The sequence below is a fragment of the Callionymus lyra genome, chromosome 1 (genome assembly GCF_982586985.1).
Source record: "Callionymus lyra chromosome 1, fCalLyr1.hap1.1, whole genome shotgun sequence".
Lineage (NCBI taxonomy): Eukaryota > Metazoa > Chordata > Actinopteri > Syngnathiformes > Callionymidae > Callionymus > Callionymus lyra.
The window spans coordinates 1,360,199-1,383,524 of NC_141818.1; the positions used below are offsets into that span (position 1 = coordinate 1,360,199).

The 23,326-nt window shown below is 43.7% G+C and overlaps 1 protein-coding gene across 2 annotated transcripts; it reads right to left on the reverse strand.

Annotated features, from left to right (window-relative positions):
- Positions 1-858: 858 nt before the first annotated feature.
- On the reverse strand, positions 859-23,021 carry evpla (envoplakin a). 2 transcript variants are annotated; one of them, XM_087787292.1, is made up of 24 exons: positions 22,958-23,021; positions 20,194-20,288; positions 19,933-20,092; positions 16,729-16,828; positions 16,504-16,658; positions 16,310-16,433; positions 14,370-14,501; positions 13,978-14,019; positions 13,126-13,287; positions 12,936-13,043; positions 10,268-10,363; positions 10,095-10,205; positions 9,837-9,983; positions 9,609-9,763; positions 8,418-8,515; positions 7,976-8,148; positions 7,229-7,392; positions 5,925-6,063; positions 5,666-5,859; positions 5,029-5,179; positions 4,885-4,968; positions 4,716-4,823; positions 4,482-4,574; positions 859-4,415 (listed from the first exon to the last, which is right to left on the reverse strand). In XM_087787292.1, the coding sequence occupies exons 3-24, from the start codon at positions 19,989-19,991 to the stop codon at positions 1,017-1,019; spliced, it is 5,994 nt and encodes a 1,997-aa protein (XP_087643418.1). In that variant the 5' UTR covers positions 19,992-20,092; positions 20,194-20,288; positions 22,958-23,021; the 3' UTR covers positions 859-1,016. The 2 variants fall into 2 exon arrangements, with proteins under 2 accessions (XP_087643418.1, XP_087643409.1); XM_087787283.1 differs by lacking the exons at positions 20,194-20,288; positions 22,958-23,021 and having other exon boundaries at positions 19,933-20,134.
- Between the last annotated feature and the right edge of the window lie 305 nt (positions 23,022-23,326).

Below are 23,326 nucleotides of genomic sequence, written 5' to 3' on the forward strand. Positions count from 1 at the left end.
GTTACATGTTTGTTTGTTACATGTTTGTTTGTTACATGTTTGTTACATGTTTGTTTGTTACATGTTTGTTACATGTTTGTTTGTTACATGTTTGTTACATGTTTGTTACATGTTTGTTTGTTACATGTTTGTTACATGTTTGTTACATGTTTGTTTGTTACATGTTTGTTACATGTTTGTTACATGTTTGTTTGTTACATGTTTGTTACATGTTTGTTTGTTACATGTTTGTTACATGTTTGTTTGTTACATGGAAGGAAAAATGTTTCAAAATGATACTTTTGTTGGTATTTTTGTGTGTATTTTATTTCATTTTATCTTTTGACACAAGAATCCTACGTTGTGACAATAAAAGTTTCTGATCTTCTCTTGTTTTTTAAACTTGTTTTACTGACACTTTATTTGACTTCTTTTATAATTATTCATGTACAAGTGTGTTGACTCTACACACTCTACACTCTACACACTCTACACACGCTACACACTCACAGTTCACACAAAACTCTGCAGCCAGAATTTTGAGCCGCTCCAGTAGAAGAACTCACATTTCCCCGATCTTTAATCACCTTCACTGACTGCCAGTTGATTGGATCAACAAGTTACAACGTCAACCAATGGGACGCTTTCTTTGTCGTAAGCTCCGCCCACTGAGTGGAGAACTCTGAGATTTGATTTGGTCAGACGCGTGTCAATCAAAACAGATGATTCATGGTGTTTGAAAGTTATTGGATTGAAAGAAAGTTAACGTTTTATTTACTGGACACACTTTACTTTTATAACTCATTTCCTGCCTGAGTCTCAAGGACCTCCGAGCTGCTGAAGGTTCCACAGAAGAAGAAGCAAACGAAGCCGTTTCACTGAGTTATAATTTAGTTTATTTAGTTCTTCATGACAAGAGTGAAACCCGAGAGTATAAGAATCAACAGTTAATGCACCGAGTCGTCCCTTCATTGTTAAATAAAACCCACGTCAGTATAAATGTCGTAAACAAAAGATCCCGTCGCCGGGGCGTAAACTCAGAAGCGAGCGTATCTGCTGGAGTAGCTGGAGTTCAGGCCGGAGTCTTTGGAGGAGGCGGGCAGCATGGGCAGACCCGAGCCCGGGTCCTTCTTGCACCGGTCCAGGGCCTGCTTGTAGTTGATCTTCTCCTTGGTGAGCGGGTCCACGATGTCTTTGGTGTAGGTCCTCTCCGACTGCAGCTCCCGCATCATGGTGTTGTCGATCATCTTGGAGCCGATGGCGTCCAGGATGCTGACCCGGGCCCCGGTCTTGGGGTTGACCAGCCCCCCCGTCAGGTGCTGGGCCTCCATGTAGCGGGTGGCGGTCTCCTTGGGCATCCAGCCCTTCTGCACCGCCTCGCCCACCGACAGACACTCCCTGGTCATGGGGTCCTCCACTCCGGAGAAGGCCTTCTGGGCGTTGAGCAGACGCTGGAGCTGACTGTCCTCGATGAGTCCTCGGGTCGCGGCCTTGTTGACCGGGCAGCGCTCGCCGGTGCTGATGTCCACGATGCCCCCGGTGGCAGCCTGGGCCTCCAGCAGCCGCTGGGCGGTGGTGGTGTCGATGAGTTTACGCATGGTGGCGCTGCGGATGGTGTAGCAGGTGTCGGTGTTGGTGTCGATGACTCCGGCCACGGGCTGGATCTGCGAGGCCAATGAGCTGGGCGGGGGGGCGGACCTGACCGGCGTGGAGGACTTGGACGTGATGGAGTTGTACTCGGGCGCCTTGTTCTTCTCGCCCGCCACCAACAGAGCGAACTCCGAGATAGGCATTTTGCCGGATTTGTAGTTCTGCAGATCGCTCTCTCTGACCCGGCCCGCCTTCAGCGCCTCCTTGATGGAGAACTGTTTGCCGCTCTTGCGGTCCTGCAGGACGGAGGTCTCGCCGTCGGGGCCCATGGTGGAGATCTCCTCCCAGTCGCACTCCAGCTCCTGCAGGTGGATGTACTGCTTGCGGTCGATCAGGCCCTGCAGGTAGGCGTCGTACGGAGACATGTCTTTGCCAGTCACCGGATCCAGGATCGTGATCTTGGTGGACACGTTGGTCTCCTTGGTTCTGGTCTCTGCTTGCTCTTCTTTCTGCAAGTTGGACTGAAGGTCTCGGATGGTTGCGTCCCTCTGGTAGATCCTGTCCTTCTCATCCAGGATCTCCGTCTCCAGGCGCTGCACGTCAGACCCCATCTTCAGGCTCTTCTGCCGACTGTTCTGGGACCTCTCGCTGATGAGCCTGCTCTGCTGCTGAAAGGAGATGTTGATGTCCTGTCTCTTGGTCTCCAGGGTCCTGAGTTCGCGGGTCAGGTTTTCCTTCTCTCTCAACAGAGCTTCTCTGTTGGACGTGAGGGACGTCTCTTCCCTGGACGCCGTGGACGAGGAGCTGTGCATTAGATTCGTTTTGTCCTTGATGCGTCTTATCTCGTCCTCCTGGTCTTGTCGGGCGAACCTCTGCTGGGACACCTCTTCCCTCAGCCGGTCCCGGGCCGACTCCACGGCCTGGTCCTTCTCCACGCGCACGATCTCCTTATACACCGTGCGCTCGTGGGACTTCTCTCTCTGCAGGATCTCCAGCCGGGAGGTGATGGTACGTATCTCTCTCTGGAAACGCAGGATGTCGTTGGTCTCCTTGTCGAACTCCGAGCGGAGGCCGATGGTCTTTCTCTCCAGCTTGGGGTCCCTCTCGACCTTCAGCACCTCCTCCACCACGATGCTCTCCTCAACGGCCGGCGGAGCGTTCTCCAGGTTGAGGATGCGCATCCGGATCTCCTTGAGCTCCGACTGAGCCTGGACCAGCTTGTGATGCTCGTCGCTGTCCCTGATGATCCTCAGCTTGTCCTCGATCTTGGTCCTCAGCTGCTGCAGCTCCAGCTCGATCTGACGTCGGGTCATGACCTCCTCGTCCAGGCTCCTGCTGAGCCGCTCGTGGTCGATGATCTGCCGCGGGTCCTTCTGCAGCCGCACCACCTCCTGCACCACTACCTTCTCCTCGGGCTTCTGTCTCTCCAGGAGGATGTACTTGTTCTGCAGGTCGAACACCATCTCCTCGATGCTGCGCCTCAGCTGCGCCTCCTCGCGCACGACTCTCCTCAGACGCTCGGCTTCTTTCTCCACCAGAGGATCCGGCTGGTACTTGATGACCTCCCTGTTGACCAGCTTGGTCTCGATCTTGGACTTCTCCGCCTTCCACTGGTCCCGGTCGCTCCGCAGGACCCTCACCTGCTCGCTGAGGGAGCTGTAGGAACCGTTGAGACGGTAAAACTGGTCGTTGAGCCTCTGGATCTCCCTCTCGTTCTCCGGGCTCCTCTCTTCCTTCACCACCTCCTGAAGGACCTCCTTGACTTCTATCTTGGGCTTCTGAGCGCGAAGGATGTTCAACTCCGACGTGCACTTCGTCAGGTTCCTCTCCAGATCCGAGCGCTGGCCGTTGGTGTCCTGGATGTCCTTGCGCAGACGCATGATCTCCACCTCCGTGTTGGGATCGATCCTGTAGATCTCGTTCACGATTTCTTTCACCTCCACTTTGGGTCTGATGTCTCCGACCGTTCGGTAGCGACTCTGGAGCTCCAGGAGTTCTTGAGTCAAGGAGCTGTTGTCCGTTCTCTCGTGCTCCAGATTCACCCTCAGTTGCTTGGACTCGTTGATGAGCTCGGGGTCCTGCTCCACCTTCTTGACCTCCTTGGTGATGACCTTGGGCTTGATGGCCGGGATCAGCCTCTCCAGGGCGTTGATTTCACTTCTCCTCTGGAAGATCTGGTCGTTGACCGTCTTGCACTTGTTGCTCTCGTCGGATATCTCCAGCTCGAAGGAGCGGACGGCCTTCAGCATCTCCGGGTCCTGCTCCACCTTCAGAACCTCCTTCTTCACGATCCTCTCCTTGATGGTGGGCTTCTTCTGCTGCAGGATGTGGACCTCGGTCTTCATCTGAACGTGCTCGGAGTCTCTGACTCGGACCTCGTCTCTCATGCGAGCGATCTCGTCCCTGAGCTTCGCCGCCTCCACGTCCAGCTGCGGGTCCTTCTCAAACTCGGTGACTTCCCTCGTCGCCAGCTTTGGAGCGGTGTTCTTGATGTTGTCCTCCAGGGACACCACCTTGTTCTTGACGACCTCCACCTCCGTCCGGATGGTGCTGTGCTTCAGCGACTCCTCGTGCAACTTGCTGGTGAACTCCAGGAGGTCGCTCTCCAGTTTGGGGTCACGGTAGTACTGCAGCACCTCCTTCTCCTCGATGCGCTCCACGCCTCTGCGGTTCTTCAGCGACATCATCCGTTCCCTGAAGGTCCTCAGGTCGTTCTCGGCGTGAACCGTCCTCTCCTTCTCCTCGTCCAGATCCTTCATGAGGCCGTTGAGCTCCAGGGATGTTCTCTGAGCGTTCTGCTGCTGCTGCACCTGCTGCTGCTCCACCATGTGGACCTTCTCTTCACCCTGCAGGAGGAACAAGTCCAGGTTATTACTGTAAACAGTGAGTTCGTGTCGTGGTGAGTCTCCTACTTGTAGCAGAAGGTTCTTGGCCAGACTCATCTGTTTCTGACGTTGAGCGTTTTCAGCAGAAGTCTCGGCGTAACGACTCACGAGGTCCTTTTCCTGCGAAGCAAACAATGAACACGTTAATGGAGATGAAATAAACCTTCATGACACACGAACATCTAGATATATTGTTGATGACTTATATAAATTGATTACAGTTCTATATGAGATCTAACTAAAAGATAAGAAACAACAAACCTGCTTCTGAACAGCGTCAGACAGTGTGGACGAGTAAAGCTTCTTGGGTGAAGTGACTCCATTATCCTCGACGGTGCTGTTGAACTTCTCCACGTTGGAGTCATATTGCTGCAGACGTGAAGAACAAAAGTCAAACTTCATCTCAGATGTTCTTCATCTCAACACGTACGCTCAGCAGACTCTGCAGGTCCTGGGACAGGTCAGCGACTCGGTGCATGTCGTCCTCCTTCCTCTTCAGGTCGTCCATCGCTCTCTGAGAACATGGACAACGTTATTCTTCTGTCCTCGTGTCGGCGTCGAACATCTCCAGCACCTCCTGAGAGACTTGCTTCGCCTCGATCTGAGACGGACTGTCGTGAGGACCGATCTGAGTCTTGGGCAGGTTGTCCAGGAAACTGTTGAGGGACCTGGACGTGAGCTGGAACTCCTGGTTCTTGGCTCCGGCTTCTTGAAGGATGTATTCTCTGTTTGTGTGGAAAGAACATTAATCAATTAAATTGTTGGATTATAGTTGAAAATTGTTGGATTATAGTTGAAAATTGTTGGATTATAGTTGAAAATTGTTTGATTATAGTTGAAAATTGTTGGATTATAGTTGAAAATTGTTGGATTATAGTTGAAAATTGTTTGATTATAGTTGAAAATTGTTGGATTATAGTTGAAAATTGTTTGATTATAGTTGATAATTGTTTGATTATAGTTAAAAATTGTTGGATTATAGTTGAAAATTGTTTGATTATAGTTGAAAATTGTATGATTATAGTTGAAAATTGTTTGATTATAGTTAAAAATTGTTGGATTATAGTTGAAAATTGTTTGATTATAGTTGAAAATTGTTGGATTATAGTTGATAATTGTTTGATTATATCTTAAAATTGTTTGATTACAGTAGAAAACAGTAGAAGTGTAGAAAGAACATCCAGGGTCGACTCCTAAAGTTCTTCACTCACCTCTCCTTCAGCTGGTTGGACACGTTCTCGTATCGGTTCTGCAGAGACTTGACTTGCGTCCTCTGGCGCTGGATGTCAGGACAGAACTCCTGGTGGCTCTGCTGGATGCTGCTGCTCAGCTGCTCACTGGTCTCCAGGTCTTGACTCAGTTTGCTCATGTCTCCCTGAGCCGCCGCCACAGAGCGACTCTGACTCTGGAGGATCAATAATGAAGGTGAGCATCATCTTCAGGTGGACCAGAGCAGGTGTGCTCGTTCACCCGTATGTCGTCCGCAGACGCCTGCAGAGCGCTGGGCGTGTCCAGGATCGGACCGTCGTGGCTGAGCTGCTCCTCGAACCCGGAGACCAGACCGTCCACCTTGTGGATCTGAGCCTCCAGGTTGAGCGAAGCGTTGGCTCTGTCAGCAGAACATGTTATTATTGTAATAAGTAGTAATAAAACTATGTGTAAAACAATATCATTCATCATTTTTTGTTAATTAAAAAAATTATAATAATTGAACCTTTTAAATAGGAAATGATTGATAAAGTGAATAATATAAAAATATATGAATATAATATAATAATGTATTAATAATGTAATATAATAATATGATAATAATATAGTATAATAATATAATAATTAATGATATAATGATATAATGATATAATGATATAATAATACAATAATAATATAATAATATAATATAATAATATGATAATAATATAGTATAATAATATAATATAATAATATGATATGATAATAATATAGTATAATAATATGATAATAATATGATAATAATATAGTATAATAATATAATAATATAATGATATAATGATATAATGATATAATGATATAATAATACAATAATAATATAATATAATAATATGATAATAATATAGTATAATAATATAATAATATAATGATATAATGATATAATAATACAATAATAATATAATAATATAATAATATAATATAATAGTATGATAATAATATAGTATAATAATATAATAATATAATGATATAATGATACAATAATAATATAATATAATAATATGATAATAATATAGTATAATAATATAATGATATAATGATATAATAATACAATAATAATATAATAATATAATGATATAATAATACAATAATAATATAATAATATAATATAATAATATGATAATAATATAGTATAATACAATAATAATATAATAATATAATGATATAATGATATAATAATACAATAATAATATAATATAATAATATGATAATAATATAGTATAATAATATAATGATATAATAATACAATAATACAATAATAATATAATAATATGATAATAATATAGTATAATAATATAATAATATAATGATATAATAATACAATAATAATATAATATAATAATATGATAATAATATAATAATATGATATTAATATATTATAATATAATAATAAAATAATAATTCAATGACATCCTAAAGTTGATCCTAAACAAATATCATTTGAAATATTAAACATTAATAATCTTCTGGTGACATCATCACATATAGAAACAGTTTCTTCACAGACGATCCATTAGATGTTTCCTCACTTCTTCTTGTAGAGGTCACTCAGGGTCGCCAGTCTGTCGGCCTTGTTGCTGGTGTTGCTGAGCTGCAGCGGCAGAGAGGAGGAGCTGCTGGCAGGAAGTGACCTCAGGCTGGACTCAGCTGCGAGCCTCTGCTGCTCCAGGTCCCTCAGAGCTCTGGACGCTTGCTGGAACCCAGCAGATGTTAGGTCAGGTTAGATGTTTGGTTAGGTCAGGTTAGATGTTTGGTTAGGTTAGATGTTTGGTTAGGTCAGGTTAGATGTTTGGTTAGGTCAGGTTAGATGTTTGGTTAGGTTAGATGTTTGGTTAGGTCAGGTTAGATGTTTGGTTAGGTCAGGTTAGATGTTTGGTTAGGTCAGGTTAGATGTTTGGTTAGGTCAGGTTAGATGTTTGGTTAGGTCAGGTTAGATGTTTGGTTAGGTTAGATGTTTGGTTAGGTTAGATGTTTGGTTAGGTCAGGTTAGATGTTTGGTTAGGTCAGGTTAGATGTTTGGTTAGGTCAGGTTAGATGTTTGGTTAGGTCAGGTTAGATGTTTGGTTAGGTCAGGTTAGATGTTTGGTTAGGTCAGGTTAGATGTTTGGTTAGGTCAGGTTAGATGTTTGGTTAGGTCAGGTTAGATGTTTGGTTAGGTCAGGTTAGATGTTTGGTTAGGTCAGGTTAGATGTTTGGTTAGGTCAGGTTAGATGTTTGGTTAGGTCAGGTTAGATGTTTGGTTCCACGTCAACATGAGAACATGACTCTAGTCCCACCTCCTGCTCCCTCAGCCTCTTGGCGAGATCCCCTGAGGGGTCTGAGCGGCTGAGAGGAGCTCGTATGAGACCCAGAAGGTCGTCTTCGGCGCCGCTCAGACCCTTGTCCATGTTGTTCAGCTCCTGAGACAGAGCCGTCAGCTTCGGATCCAGTGGAGCAGCAGAGACCGGAACTGAAACCATCAGACACAACGTAAGTGACTCGACTCACACGTCAGTGAAGCTGCAGCTGATTGGACCACGAGTTACAACATCAACCAATGGAACGTGTTCTTTGACAGAAGCTCCGCCCACTGAGTGGAGCACTGAGAGGTTTGATTGGATCAGACGTGTGTCAATCAAAACAGCTGTTTGAAGATTAGAGTCATGGAATGATTCATGAGTCAAAGGAGTCCTTGTGTCTCCGTGAGTCTCTGGTGTTGGTTGCGAGTTGAAAACCCACCTGATCTCTGGCTGCGAAGAGTGTCTGACTTGTGGTTCTTCAGCGAAGCCTCCAGAGTCGCTCGTCTCTTCTTCACGTCGGCCAGTTCGCTGCCCAACCTGCAGAGAAGACGCCGTCATTGAGCCGCTATAAACCCAGGGTTCTACGTGAAGAACGTGGCTGAGGAACGTGACTGAAGAACATGACTGAAGAACGTGACTGAAGAACCTGACTGACGAACCTGACTGAAGAACGCGACTGAAGAACCTGACTGACGAACCTGACTGAAGAACGCGACTGAGGAACGTGACTGAAGAACCTGACTGAAGAACCTGACTGAAGAACGCGACTGAGGAACCTGACTGAGGAACCTGACTGAGGAACGTGACTGAAGAACCTGACTGAGGAACGTGACTGAAGAACCTGACTGAAGAACCTGACTGAGGAACGTGACTGAAGAACCTGACTGAGGAACGTGACTGAAGAACCTGACTAAAGAACGTGACTGAAGAACCTGACTGAAGAACCTGACTGAAGAACCTGACTGAGGAACGTGACTGAAGAACCTGACTAAAGAACGTGACTGAAGAACCTGACTGAAGAACCTGACTGAAGAACCTGACTGAAGAACCTGACTGAGGAACGTGACTGAAGAACCTGACTGAAGAACCTGACTGAAAAACGTGACTGAAGAACCTGACTGAAGAACCTGACTGAAGAACGCGACTGAGGAACCTGACTGAAGAACCTGACTGAAGAACCTGACTGAAGAACGTGACTGAAGAACCTGACTGAAGAACGCGACTGAGGAACCTGACTGAGGAACGTGACTGAAGAACCTGACTGAAGAACCTGACTAAAGAACGTGACTGAAGAACCTGACTGAAGAACCTGACTGAAGAACCTGACTGAGGAACGTGACTGAAGAACCTGACTGAAGAACCTGACTGAAAAACGTGACTGAAGAACCTGACTGAAGAACCTGACTGAAGAACGCGACTGAGGAACCTGACTGAAGAACGTGACTGAAGAACCTGACTGAAGAACGTGACTGAAGAACCTGACTGAAGAACGCGACTGAGGAACCTGACTGAGGAACGTGACTGAAGAACCTGACTGAAGAACCTGACTGAAGAACCTGACTGAAAAACGTGACTGAAGAACCTGACTGAGGAACCTGACTGAGGAACGTGACTGAAGAACGTTACTCACCGGTCCACCTGGTCGATGGAATCCGGGTCTGGAGGTGGAATCTGGAAACAGACTCCAGGGAAGGTCTTTGTGACTCCATTGGCTGCGACGACGTCCCAGTTCTCGGTGTCAGAGTTGGACTTCAAGGTCAGCTTCTCTCCTCTGGCCAGCGAGTCCTTCACGAACGGACGGACACGTGTGAAACCTTCACTCGTTCGTACGGACGAAGACACACAAATACAATGGTACCTTGTTGGTGTCCCAGTCGCACAGAGACTCCACTGTGATTGGTCGGTTGACGGTGGCGCGGCGCAGCTTCAGGGGCGCGATGCTGGTGCTTCGCTTCCTCAGGTCGGCCAGTTGCTTCTCGGCCTCCAGCACCGACTTGTCCTCCAGCTGAGGGTCAGAGACACAGTTGATGGTGGAACATAATCGTGTGGAAACATCAGGCGTGTCCCAGCTAGTCAGGGTGAGAGGCGTGTTGGATTCTTGGCGTTCCAGACTCACGTTCAGCTGCATGAGGTTCTCCGAGTTGGTCCGTTGGCTCACGGCCTTGGGGTCCACGCTGGCGTTGAGTTTGGTCAGGTTGTCCGACAGCAGCTCCGAGTCCAGCTGGTACTGAAGCGAGACGTGAACATTGGAGACGATGGACGGCTTGTCAATCAAATCAATCAAATTACTTTTTTGAACTCTTCCACGTTGTCCAGGTGAGTCTCTTGACAGATGCACAGGTTCAGGAACTTCTGCCACTCGGACCTGACGTTGTCCCTCTGAGCCTGAAACATGGAGTTTGTCAGTGAGAGAAGAAGCAGGTCTACAGACAGGTGTGAGGACGTCTACAGACAGGTGTGAAGACGTCTACAGACAGGTGTGACACGTCTACAGACAGGTGTGAGGACGTCTACAGACAGGTGTGAGGACGTCTACAGACAGGTGTGAGGACGTCTACAGACAGGTGTGAGAACGTCTACAGACAGGTGTGAAGACGCCTACAGACAGGTGTGAGATGGTCTACAGACAGGTGTGAGGACGTCTACAGACAGGTGTGAGATGGTCTACAGACAGGTGTGAAGACGTCTACAGACAGGTGTGAGGACGTCTACAGACAGGTGTGAGGACGTCTACAGACAGGTGTGAGGACGTCTACAGACAGGTGTGAGGACGTCTACAGACAGGTGTGAAGACGTCTACAGACAGGTGTGAGGACGTCTACAGACAGGTGTGAGGACGTCTACAGACAGGTGTGAGGACGTCTACAGACAGGTGTGAGGACGTCTACAGACAGGTGTGAGGACGTCTACAGACAGGTGTGAGGACGTCTACAGACAGGTGTGAGGACGTCTACAGACAGGCGTGAGGACGTCTACAGACAGGTGTGAGGACGTCTACAGACAGGTGTGAGGACGTCTACAGACAGGTGTGAAGACATCTACAGACAGGTGTGAGGACGTCTACAGACAGGTGTGAGGACGTCTACAGACAGGTGTGAGGACGTCTACAGACAGGTGTGAAGACGTCTACAGACAGGTGTGAGGACGTCTACAGACAGGTGTGAAGACGTCTACAGACAGGTGTGAAGACGTCTACAGACAGGTGTGAGGACGTCTACAGACAGGTGTGACACGTCTACAGACTGGTGTGAGGACATCTACAGACAGGTGTGACACGTCTACAGACTGGTGTGAGGACGTCTACAGACAGGTGTGAGGACGTCTACAGACACGTCTACAGTTAGGTGTGAGGACGTCTACAGAAAGGTGTGACACGTCTACAGACAGGTGTGAGGACGTCTACAGACAGGTGTGAGGACATCTACAGACAGGTGTGACACGTCTACAGACTGGTGTGAGGACGTCTACAGACAGGTGTGACACGTCTACAGACTGGTGTGAGGACGTCTACAGACAGGTGTGACACGTCTACAGACAGGTGTGAGGACGTCTACAGACAGGTGTGAGGACGTCTACAGACAGGTGTGAAGACGTCTACAGACAGGTGTGAAGACGTCTACAGACAGGTGTGAGGACGTCTACAGACAGGTGTGAAGACGTCTACAGACAGGTGTGAGGACGTCTACAGACAGGTGTGAGGACGTCTACAGACAGGTGTGAGGACGTCTACAGACAGGTGTGAGGACGTCTACAGACAGGTGTGAAGACGTCTACAGACAGGTGTGAGGACGTCTACAGACAGGTGTGAGGACGTCTACAGACAGGTGTGAGGACGTCTACAGACAGGTGTGAGGACGTCTACAGACAGGTGTGAGGACGTCTACAGACAGGTGTGAGGACGTCTACAGACAGGTGTGAGGACGTCTACAGACAGGCGTGAGGACGTCTACAGACAGGTGTGAGGACGTCTACAGACAGGTGTGAGGACGTCTACAGACAGGTGTGAAGACATCTACAGACAGGTGTGAGGACGTCTACAGACAGGTGTGAGGACGTCTACAGACAGGTGTGAGGACGTCTACAGACAGGTGTGAAGACGTCTACAGACAGGTGTGAGGACGTCTACAGACAGGTGTGAAGACGTCTACAGACAGGTGTGAAGACGTCTACAGACAGGTGTGAGGACGTCTACAGACAGGTGTGACACGTCTACAGACTGGTGTGAGGACATCTACAGACAGGTGTGACACGTCTACAGACTGGTGTGAGGACGTCTACAGACAGGTGTGAGGACGTCTACAGACACGTCTACAGTTAGGTGTGAGGACGTCTACAGACAGGTGTGACACGTCTACAGACAGGTGTGAGGACGTCTACAGACAGGTGTGAGGACATCTACAGACAGGTGTGACACGTCTACAGACTGGTGTGAGGACGTCTACAGACAGGTGTGACACGTCTACAGACTGGTGTGAGGACGTCTACAGACAGGTGTGACACGTCTACAGACAGGTGTGAGGACGTCTACAGACAGGTGTGACACGTCTACAGACAGGTGTGAGGACGTCTACAGACAGGTGTGAGGACGTCTACAGACAGGTGTGACACGTCTACAGACTGGTGTGAGGACGTCTACAGACAGGTGTGACACGTCTACAGACTGGTGTGAGGACGTCTACAGACAGGTGTGACACGTCTACAGACAGGTGTGAGGACGTCTACAGACAGGTGTGAGGACGTCTACAGACAGGTGTGACACGTCTACAGACTGGTGTGAGGACGTCTACAGACAGGTGTGACACGTCTACAGACAGGTGTGAGGACGTCTACAGACAGGTGTGACACGTCTACAGACTGGTGTGAGGACGTCTACAGACAGGTGTGACACGTCTACAGACAGGTGTGAGGACGTCTACAGACAGGTGTGACACGTCTACAGACTGGTGTGAGACTCTACCTGGATGGTGGCACTGGCCGGATGCTTCAGCTCCACCAGTCTGTCTCCCTCGTCCTGCAGTTTGTTGACCTCGCCCTCGTGGGACAGGAGGCTGTTGTTCTTGAAGTTCTGTTTGAAAAACCCGAGGGATTATTCTCCGACCTCAGCGGCCCTCACGAGAGGTCACGAGAGGTCACGAGAGGTCACGCACCTCGTACTGCCGGCGGACGTCGGAGGGGTCGACCATCCGGTCGCTCCAGTCCTGCCGCTTGATCTTGTTCTGCTCGTCCTCCAGGAACTTCAGCTCCTTGTCGCAGCCGTGCATGTACTCGTACAGGCTGGTCAGGTAGTGGCGGCGCCACTTGGAGTTGTCCTGAAGACGAGGACGACAACATCAAGTCAGGACCATCTTTTAAGATAAGATGTCGCTGTTGTTCATCAACACATTAATCAATGCATCAGTCTCTATATTTACATGTGTTTACGCTGTATAACATCAAGAAGGTCGGAAGATTGTTATTCATGTATAAATCTTGACATTTAAACACATTTTAACTATGAATTAATTGAACATTTCTAGTGTTTTATTATTGAAATTTGTTATTTAAGTGTTTTTTTTTGCATAAATGAAAGTAATTATTGTTATTTTTAAAGGTTTAATTCGTTTTTATTTGTAATACTTCAATGAAAAGAATGATTGACAGAAGTCGAGACACTATCGGACCAACATTCTATATTGAATTAAAAGACTACGAATTAAAGTAAATACTTTTTGAATTATTGGAATTTTAAAAAAAATCAACAAAACATTCACTTTCAATTTTTTATTTAATTATTTAAAACAGAAAAATTCAACCTTTAAATTTAGAAGTGATGGAAATCAATTATTTTTTAAAAATATAACAACATTTGAATTAAAATAAATCTATTCAACATTTAAATGTTCATATATATATACAGTATATATATATAGATATATATCTATATATAGATATAAAAGTCTCTGTTGTAACATCAGTGACAACAACACATTCTGAAATGTTTCCTTAAAACATCAACTCACCAGCAGTTTGTTGTAGTCCTTCTTAAAAGCCGTGTATTTCTCCTGGAGGACGAAGAACATGAAGTTACAGATTGTTGAGTTTTTACACATCAAACTCTTTCCTGCATCATGTTAACACTTTCCTCTCAGCACCTCCTGATCTTCTGCATCTTAATGATGACTGATCTTCTCCTTCTCTCTTACTCCTGCTCTCCACTATTCTCTCTCATCTGTGTTTCCTTTTTCTCTACTCCTGTCTCTCAGCCTATCACAGCAGAGCTTCCACACTGAGTCTGGTTCTGTTCCAGGTTTCTTGCCACCTCTCATAAAAATGTCAAGTGTGTGAAAGAAGTGCTGGTGTGTGTGTTGACGTGTGTGTGTGTGTGTGTGTGTGTGTGTGTGTGTGTCCTCACCTTACTGCCGGCCGAGCTCAGGCACAGCTGAGAGTTGTAACCCTCGATCTCCTTGTGCAGGATGTTATGAGCCGCGATCTGCTTCTCCAGGTCGGCTAGACCGGGACCAAACTCCTCTGAAGTCACTGCACCCTGTTAGGGGTGCAGATGAAGGGTTAGTTAATGACTTTATGTCATCATTAATGCTAGCTTTAACTATCTTAACAACCCTCTGAACACGTCACTGACATACAGTGGTTAAACCAGTGGTCCCTTAAACCAGTGGTCCTTTAAACCAGTGGTCCCTTAAACCAGTGGTCCTTTAAACCAGTGGTCCTTTAAACCAGTGGTCCCTTAAACCAGTGGTCCTTTAAGCCAATGGTCCCTTAAACCAGTGGTCCTTTAAACCAGTGGTCCTTTAAACCAGTGGTCCTTTGAACCAGTGGTCCTTTAAACCAGTGGTACCTTAAACCAGTGGTCCTTTAAACCAGTGGTCCTTTAAACCAGTGGTCCTTTGAACCAGTGGTCCTTTAAACCAGTGGTCCTTTAAGCCAATGGTCCCTTAAACCAGTGGTCCCTTAAACCAGTGGTCCTTTAAACCAGTGGTCCTTTAAACCAGTGGTCCTTTGAACCAGTGGTCCTTTAAACCAGTGGTACCTTAAACCAGTGGTCCTTTAAACCAGTGGTCCTTTAAACCAGTGGTCCCTTAAACCAGTGGTCCTTTAAACCAATGGTCCCTTAAACCAATGGTCCCTTAAACCAGTGGTCCTTTAAACCAGTGGTCCTTTAAACCAGTGGTCCTTTAAACCAGTGGTCCTTTAAACCAATGGTCCCTTAAACCAATGGTCCCTTAAACCAGTGGTCCTTTAAACCAGTGGTCCCTTAAACCAGTGGTCCTTTAAACCAATGGTCCCTTAAACCAATGGTCCCTTAAACCAGTGGTCCTTTAAACCAGTGGTCCCTTAAACCAGTGGTCCTTTAAACCAATGGTCCCTTAAACCAATGGTCCCTTAAACCAGTGGTCCTTTAAACCAGTGGTCCTTTGAACCAGTGGTCCTTTAAACCAGTGGTCCTTTAAACCAGTGTTCCTTTAAACCAGTGGTCCCTTAAACCAGTGGTCCTTTAAACCAGTGGTCCCTTAAACCAGTGGTCCTTTAAACCAGTGGTCCCTTAAACCAGTGGTCCCTAAAAGAGCCACGCAGGAAAAAAACTTCTGAAATATATATTTTTTAATCTTTTAAAAATAGATTTTGTGTTGTATTGATTATTACTGTTTGGATGGTGTTTTGAAAAAAAGTGCAAACTTTCTCTGAAAAACAAAACAATTAAATCATTAGCATATGAGTCTAAGACACAGTTCTAGTCAAGTATTTTTTTAATCTTGTAAACTAGTGGAAATTAGTTAAAAAACCTCAATATTGGACTATTTGGTTTTGCAACAAAATACTAATTTCTTGCCGATGCAGCAGAAAAAATTAAATAAATATAGATATACATACATACATATTGTTCATGCTCTTAACGTTGTTTTTTTTCTTTTAATAGATTTTGTCAAACGTCATCGTCCTTTTATTTGTTCCTGTTTGGATCTGAAGGTTACACAGTACTAACAGGAAACAAACAGTTCGATCCCCCTCAAGATATTTATATATATTTGATGGTAATGATTGATCAGAGTTTATGTTTCCAGAGAAAGATAGAAACAGATTCACAAACTGAACCGATTATTTGTTCTCTTGAGCAGCAACTATTCAGAGACGTCATGATAAATACATCTCTGGGTGAAAATGGTACAAACTAGGGATGTAAGAAAATATTTATACAAAGTATATATTTTTTCACACTACTGTATTTGTTTAGTTATTTATACTATGACTGAGTTATCCTTTAAAGAAACTCCATATGTTACTGTTCCGACAGATCATTTTTCAATACAACAGAGGGAACGTCGTGACACATACTTGCTTGTTCTTCAAAACCGGGCCCCACTCGATCATGGGCATCAGAGACACGTCGTCGATCTGCTCGTAGATGTCCCTGTAGATGGTGCAGTCTTTGAGCCAGCGCTCGTGCAGGTGACTGACACTGAAACCAAGAGTCCACCATTATCACCGGTTGTTATTCAACGTCACTTCTGAAGAAGAAGAACACGCACTCGTTCTCGATCTCTTTGGCCTGCGGATGCTTGAGTTTCTTGGCCTTGTCCACCTCCAGGAACAGGGCCTTCAGCAGACCCTCGGCCTCGCCCAGCCTGTCGGAGATCTCCGTCTGATGCAGGAAAGGTTTCTCGTTCTTCTCGTTCTCGGCGTCCTTGAAGGACACGTCCAGAAGGTTTAGTGTTAGGATCAGATCTCATGTCTGACGTCTAACGTTCTCTCACCACAGCCATCAGCTCCTCCGACCGCAAGATGTTCTTCTCCACCGTGTCGGCGTCACTTTGCATCTTGGCGATCAGGTTGACCAGACTGCTGGTCTGTTCCCTGAGGAGGAGAAACCATGTTTTTAGATTTGTTTATTGGATTTCATCTGTTTTTATACAGGTAGTTGACCCTTAAACCAGTGGTCCTTTAATCCAGTGATCCCTTAAACCAGTGGTTCTTTAAACCAGTGGTCCTTTAAACCAGTGGTCCCTTAAACCAGTGGTACTTTAAACCAGTGGTCCCTTAAACCAGTGGTCCTTTAAACCAGTGATCCCTTAAACCAGTGGTACTTTAAACCAGTGGTCCCTTAAACCAGTGGTCCTTTAAACCGGTGATCCCTTAAACCAGTGGTACTTTAAACCAGTGGTCCCTTAAACCAGTGGTCCAATAAACCAGTGGTCCCTTAAACCCGTGGTCCCTTAAACCAGTGGTCCTTTAAACCCGTGGTCCCCTAAACCAGTGGTCCCTTAAACCCGTGGTCCCTTAAACCAGTGGTCCCTTAAACCAGTGGTCCCTTAAACCAGTGGTCCCTTAAACCAGTGGTCCCTAACCGAGCCACACAGTTAAAAACTTCTGAAATAGTTTATTTTAATCTTAAAACTATATAAATATAAAAATAGACTGCTGGTCTGATCCCCGAGGATTTTTATATTTTTTTATTATTTGATTTACTCTGTATTTACACAGTGAGTCTCATTGTCAAGAAAGACCTGTTTCAGGCAAACATACGATAAAACAAACAACGACTAGTTACAGATAAAATCTAGAGTAAAATAACAAACACAGTAAAAATCAAAGCAGATTTAAACGTTAAAAAGGAACTTAAAGCTTAAAATTGTCATAACTTGGACATATTTAGGTTTGAAGACACCAGACGAGTGTCAAGACTCTGGAGGTTGACGTTGGACGAGCCTGAAGCATCCGTTCATCAGTGCCACGCCCGACACGTTCTCTGAATGACAAACATTCCACAGCGACTGACGGAAACACCTGAGGAGGTCACGGATCAGGAGTCTGAGGTCAGAGGTCGTGACCGTTTTCTTTCCTCCAAAACCTCAAATGACTTCCCTGCTTATTATACGTAATAATAATCATATAATCTGCGTGAATTAAATGGACTTTTTCCTAATAATAAATCAAACAAATCAATTTGTTAATTCAACTTTATATTCCAGTTAAAGTGTCAAAGGTGTGAATGTTTTTGAACGACCTTTGCATCTACGATCTGTGAACATTCCTGAAGATAAAGATCTAGAAGTTTGAGGTTCAGTTGTTCCTGAAACACATCGTCCTGTATTTTCCTGTGTCTGTCAATCATCTGCACGGCTTCGGACAAACATCACAGTAAATAACTTTAAACTGCAGTCGATTTGAATATCAATTGATAATTATGATAATAACATAATGTTTGTTTCATCTTGTTCTCAGTAAATGTGTTTGTGAACTTTATTTATTAACCAGTTAGTGGCTTTGAGAAGAAACATGTTCAGTCGTAACAAGGATTAAAAAGAGAAAAATCTATCTATCTATCAATCATTGAAAGCGTCACGTGTGTGTCTGTCCCAGCTGCTCGGGGCGAGAGGCGGGGGACACCCTGAACACCTCATGAGCGTCTGGACCGGAGTACCCGGAGCAAACCCGCCGGAGGAGACACTACATACCTGCGCGTCAACTATCTACGCTCACATCTCAGGTGGAATGTTTGGATTCTGATCTGGTTCCGTGACAATGGCTTCCCTGTTGCTGCTCACTCAGCAGGAGCGGCAGGTACAACGAACAGGTGAGGCAGGTACATCACTCACTCACCTGCCTGTGACACATCTCACTCTCACACACTCTCAGCCAATCACACACGTTTGTGTATCGCTGAGTATTTGACCAACGTTTATGTTGGATTTAAAAGGATATGAATTTAAATAAACTTAATTTAATGCATTAATCGTTGGAATAAAAAACATTAAAAATAATGTTTTAGAATCAATTCATTATTTTTGAAAATATTTCAAAGAAATTGTCTGAAAAAATTACATTTAATACTTAAAATAAACATTAAAATAGTGAATTAAAGACGAAGGTTCGACATTTAATGTGTGAAAAATACAATCGTTGATACACAAACCTGCTGCCTCACACACACACACACACACACACACACACACACACACACACACACACACACACACACACACACACACACACACACACACACACACACACACACACACACACACACACACACACACACACACACAATACAATCACTGATACACACACCTGCTGCCTCACACACACCCACACACACACACAAAATACAATCACTGATACACACACCTGCTGCCTCACACACACACACACACACCCACAAAATACAATCACTGATACACACACCTGCTGCCTCACACACACCCACACACGCACACAAAATACAATCACTGATACACACACCCGCTGCCTCACACACACACCCTTCATATTGCATAACTCAACACAACTGGAAAGTGACATCTATAAGTGACACAACTTTTATTCTTTTCAACTTAATTTCCCGACGAGACTTTCGACCTGTTGGTCGTGTGTCTTCAAGAGAGACTGGACCAGAACCAGGATGGATTCAAAGATCTTTCTTCTTGAACATTCTTCTCACTGACCCGGCTGAGAGTCACTTACTGACCCGGAGTCTCTGGGTTTATGTCATCATTAATGCTAGCCTTAACTATCTTAACAACCCTCTGAACACGTCACTGACATACAGTGGTCCCTTAAACCAGTGGTCCCATAAACCAGTGGTCCCTTAAACCAGTGGTCCTTTAAACCAATGGTCCCTTAAACCAGTGATCCCTTAAACCAGTGGTCCTTTAAACCAATGGTCCCTTAAACCAGTGGTCCCTTAAACCAGTGGTCCCTTAAACAAGTGGTCCCTTAAACCCGTGGTCCCTTAAACCCATGGTCCCTTAAACCAGTGGTCCTTTAAACCACTAGTTGAACCAACACTGGTTAAAACCCCTGGTGCAGCTTCAATCCTTGTCTTACAAACAGTTTAAAAACACGAGTGTCGCGTTCTAACATCTTCTGGTGTTGACAACACAAACCTCCTGGTTGACACAACAACACACTTGTGTAACAGCACTTCTGAGATCCTTCAATGAAATCTTTTCTAAACTCACTTGCTGGTCTTGCTCGACGTCTTGAGCGTACTGTCCTTGGACGTCTTTTTCTTAAACATCCTGGCGGTCTTCGTTGGGGGTCAAACCCGGGTCTGAGTGAAAGTGTGTGTCGTCTCTCCGGCGGCGTCCTCGTGGTGGTCAACCGTGGCCTCCGTCTCTCCTGGTGATCCTTCTCAAACGTCAGCGACACAAGAAGCCTCTCATACTCAGCCCCTCCCCGACCAGGTGTGTCGTCGACATGCACCTGTAGACCGGACTGACCTGTTTACTCTCTCGTCCTCCGCCTCCTTCCTTTCATCCGCGACTCTCTCTCTCCGTCACTCCGGGCTGAGAACGCTCGTCATGAATGGAGAGCACTGATTGGACGTTTGAGATCAGATTAGTTTCTGTGACTTTTGTGAACCTGCTCAGAAAATAGTATTTTCACCAGAAATGTTCTTTCATGTCCTTCATGTGTCAATCACTGAGTCTGACATCAGTTCGACTGTCAATCATAATAAATCTCTTTCTTTTAGTATCAAAGGTTTTTTATTGATTTATTTCGATCTCAGCTTGTTTTTTTTTACATCGATTTCAGTTTTTTTGTGTGTTTTTATACCATTTTACAAACACTTTTTTTATTCTTTACATACAGTTTTATGAAAAAGTTTGGTCACTTCTGTACATTTTCATGATTTTCTTTCTAAATCATTGGTTGTTTGGATAAAACAGTTAAATTTATCTTATAGAAACAAACATGATATTTGAAAGTGAGATAAAGTTGATATGATTTACAGAAATAATTATTTAAACTAAATTATTTGCATAAATTTAGATCACAAAAGAAAAGTGAGTCAATATTTTGTGCATCTTCTTCAGAAATAACTCTAAACGCTTCCTATAGCTTCCTATTAGGGTCTGGATTCTGGTGAAGGTATTCTGGACCTTCTTTCCAGATCCTCTCCAGGTCAGTGAGGTCTGATGGTTTCATGGACGCTTTAAATCACACCTTAAATGTTCAATAATATTCAGGTCTGAGGACTGAGATCATTCTAGAACGTTCTACTTGTTCCTCTGCAGGAACTTTAGTAGGTGTTGAGTGTTTAGATCATCTTGTTGAAAGATCAGCCCCGGAGCAACTTCAACTTTGTTACTGATTCCTGATGCTCAACTTGAACAAGACTCCCTGCACTGGCCTCACATGATGGAACCTTCACCACATGTTACTGTAGGCAGCAAGTTCTTTTCTTGGAATGCTGTTTTTTTTTTCCGCCATGCATAACGCCCTGGTTATGACCAAATAACTCTATTTTAGTGTCATCAGTCCACAGCACATTATTCCAAAATGAAGCTTGCTCGTCCAAATGTGCTTCAGCAAACCTCAAGAGACCCCGTTTGTGGCGTGTGCAGAGAAAAGGCTTTTTCCGCATGACTCTTCCATAAAGCATCTCCTTGTGTGAAGTGAACAGTTGAACGATGTGACACCATCAAGTTGATGTTGCAGGTCTGTGGGTTGACTGTTCTCACCATCCTCTGTTTATCTGAGATGTTCCTCGGTCTGCCACTCAGGGCCTTAACTAGAACTGTGCCTGTGGTCTTCCATGTCCTCACACACTGGTGGGAGTAGACTGCAACACATGGCACCAGCTATGCAACCTGCAACCTCTTGGACTGCAGGCAACCACTCTACCTATGACGCCCCGAATAAGATATAAGGCTGCCTAAATTTATGCACATGCCTAATTTTGTTTAAACTCGCACACTTTCTGTAAATCATATAAACTTTATTTTACTTTCAAATATTTACTGTGTTTGTCTCTATAAGATAAATTTAACTTTTTATCCAAACAACCAATGATTTATAAAAGAAACATCATGAAAATGTACAGAAGTGACCAAACTTTTTCAAACCACTGTATCAATCACATCATTTTCAACTATAATCCAACAATTTTCAACTATAATCAAACAATTTTCAACTATAATCAAACAATTTTCAACTATAATCAAACAATTTTCAACTATAATCAAACAATTTTAACTATAATCAAACAATTTTCAACTATAATCAAACAATTTTAACTATAATCAAACAATTTTCAACTATAATCAAACAATTTTCAACTATAATCCAACAATTTCAACTATAATCAAACCATTTTCAACTATAATCAAACAATTTTTAACTATAATCAAACTATTTTAACTATAATCCAACAATTTCAACTATAATCAAACTATTTTCAACTATAATCAAACAATGTTTAACTATAATCAAACTATTTTAACTATAATCCAACAATTTCAACTATAATCAAACTATTTTAAACTATAATCAAACAATTTTAATTATAATCCAACAATTTCAACTATAATCAAACTATTTTAACTATAATCCAACAATTTCAACTATAATCAAACTATTTTAACTATAATCCAACAATTTCAACTATAATCAAACTATTTTAACTATAATCAAACAATTTTCAACTATAATCAAACAATTTTCAACTATAATCAAACAATTTTCAACTATAATCCAACAATTTTAACTATAATCAAACTATTTTCAACTATAATCAAACAATTTTCAACTATAATCAAACTATTTTCAACTATAATCAAACAATTTTCAACTATAATCAAACAATTTTCAACTATAATCAAACAATTTTCAACTATAATCCAACAATTTTAACTATAATCAAACTATTTTCAACTATAATCAAACAATTTTCAACTATAATCAAACTATTTTCAACTATAATCAAACAATTTTCAACTATAATCAAACAATTTTCAACTATAATCAAACAATTTTCAACTATAATAAAACAATTTTCAACTATAATCAAACAATTTTCAACTATAATCCAACAATTTTCAACTATAATCAAACAATTTTCAACTATAATCAAACTATTTTCAACTATAATCAAACTATTTTCAACTATAATCAAACTATTTTCAACGTCACATGTGATAAATGAAATAATACTAAAGTATGTTTTTTAAAACAGTACTAATGACACATCAAGGATCAAACCTTCATCAGTTATGGATGGAATGCAGCTCCACAGCTTCCTCAGACGCTCCTGATGGTGCAGGTGATCCACCTGAGTCTGGAAGATACTGTGTCACACTTTTGTTCTTCCCAACATTGTTGCAAAGGTTCCTAATGTTTTATTCTACTTTGTTTACAAGATACACAATCATAACAAGTTCAACTACACAACTGTCATTATACAGCACACTTTACAAGATGAAACTACACACTGTCAATATACAACATGAGGTCTTATCAGGGCCACATTATATAGTGAGGGGCCGTCAAGAGTAAGAATCAAAGTACTTATCATACTATTTCAATGAAGTAATACTTTTAAAATGAGCTGAAACTGTCGTTTGTTTGCAC

Excerpts from the sequence above, each read along its gene's own strand:
- evpla (XM_087787292.1), bottom strand. The coding sequence starts at position 19,991 with ATGTTTAAGAAAAAGACGTCCAAGGACAGTACGCTCAAGACGTCGAGC. Across the intron at positions 10,206-10,267 it reads ACGTGGAAGAGTTCAAAAAA|TACCAGCTGGACTCGGAGCT; the intron begins GTAATTTGATTG and ends GTCTCGCTTCAG. Across the intron at positions 4,416-4,481 it reads CCAAGAACCTTCTGCTACAA|GGTGAAGAGAAGGTCCACAT; the intron begins GTAGGAGACTCA and ends TTCCTCCTGCAG.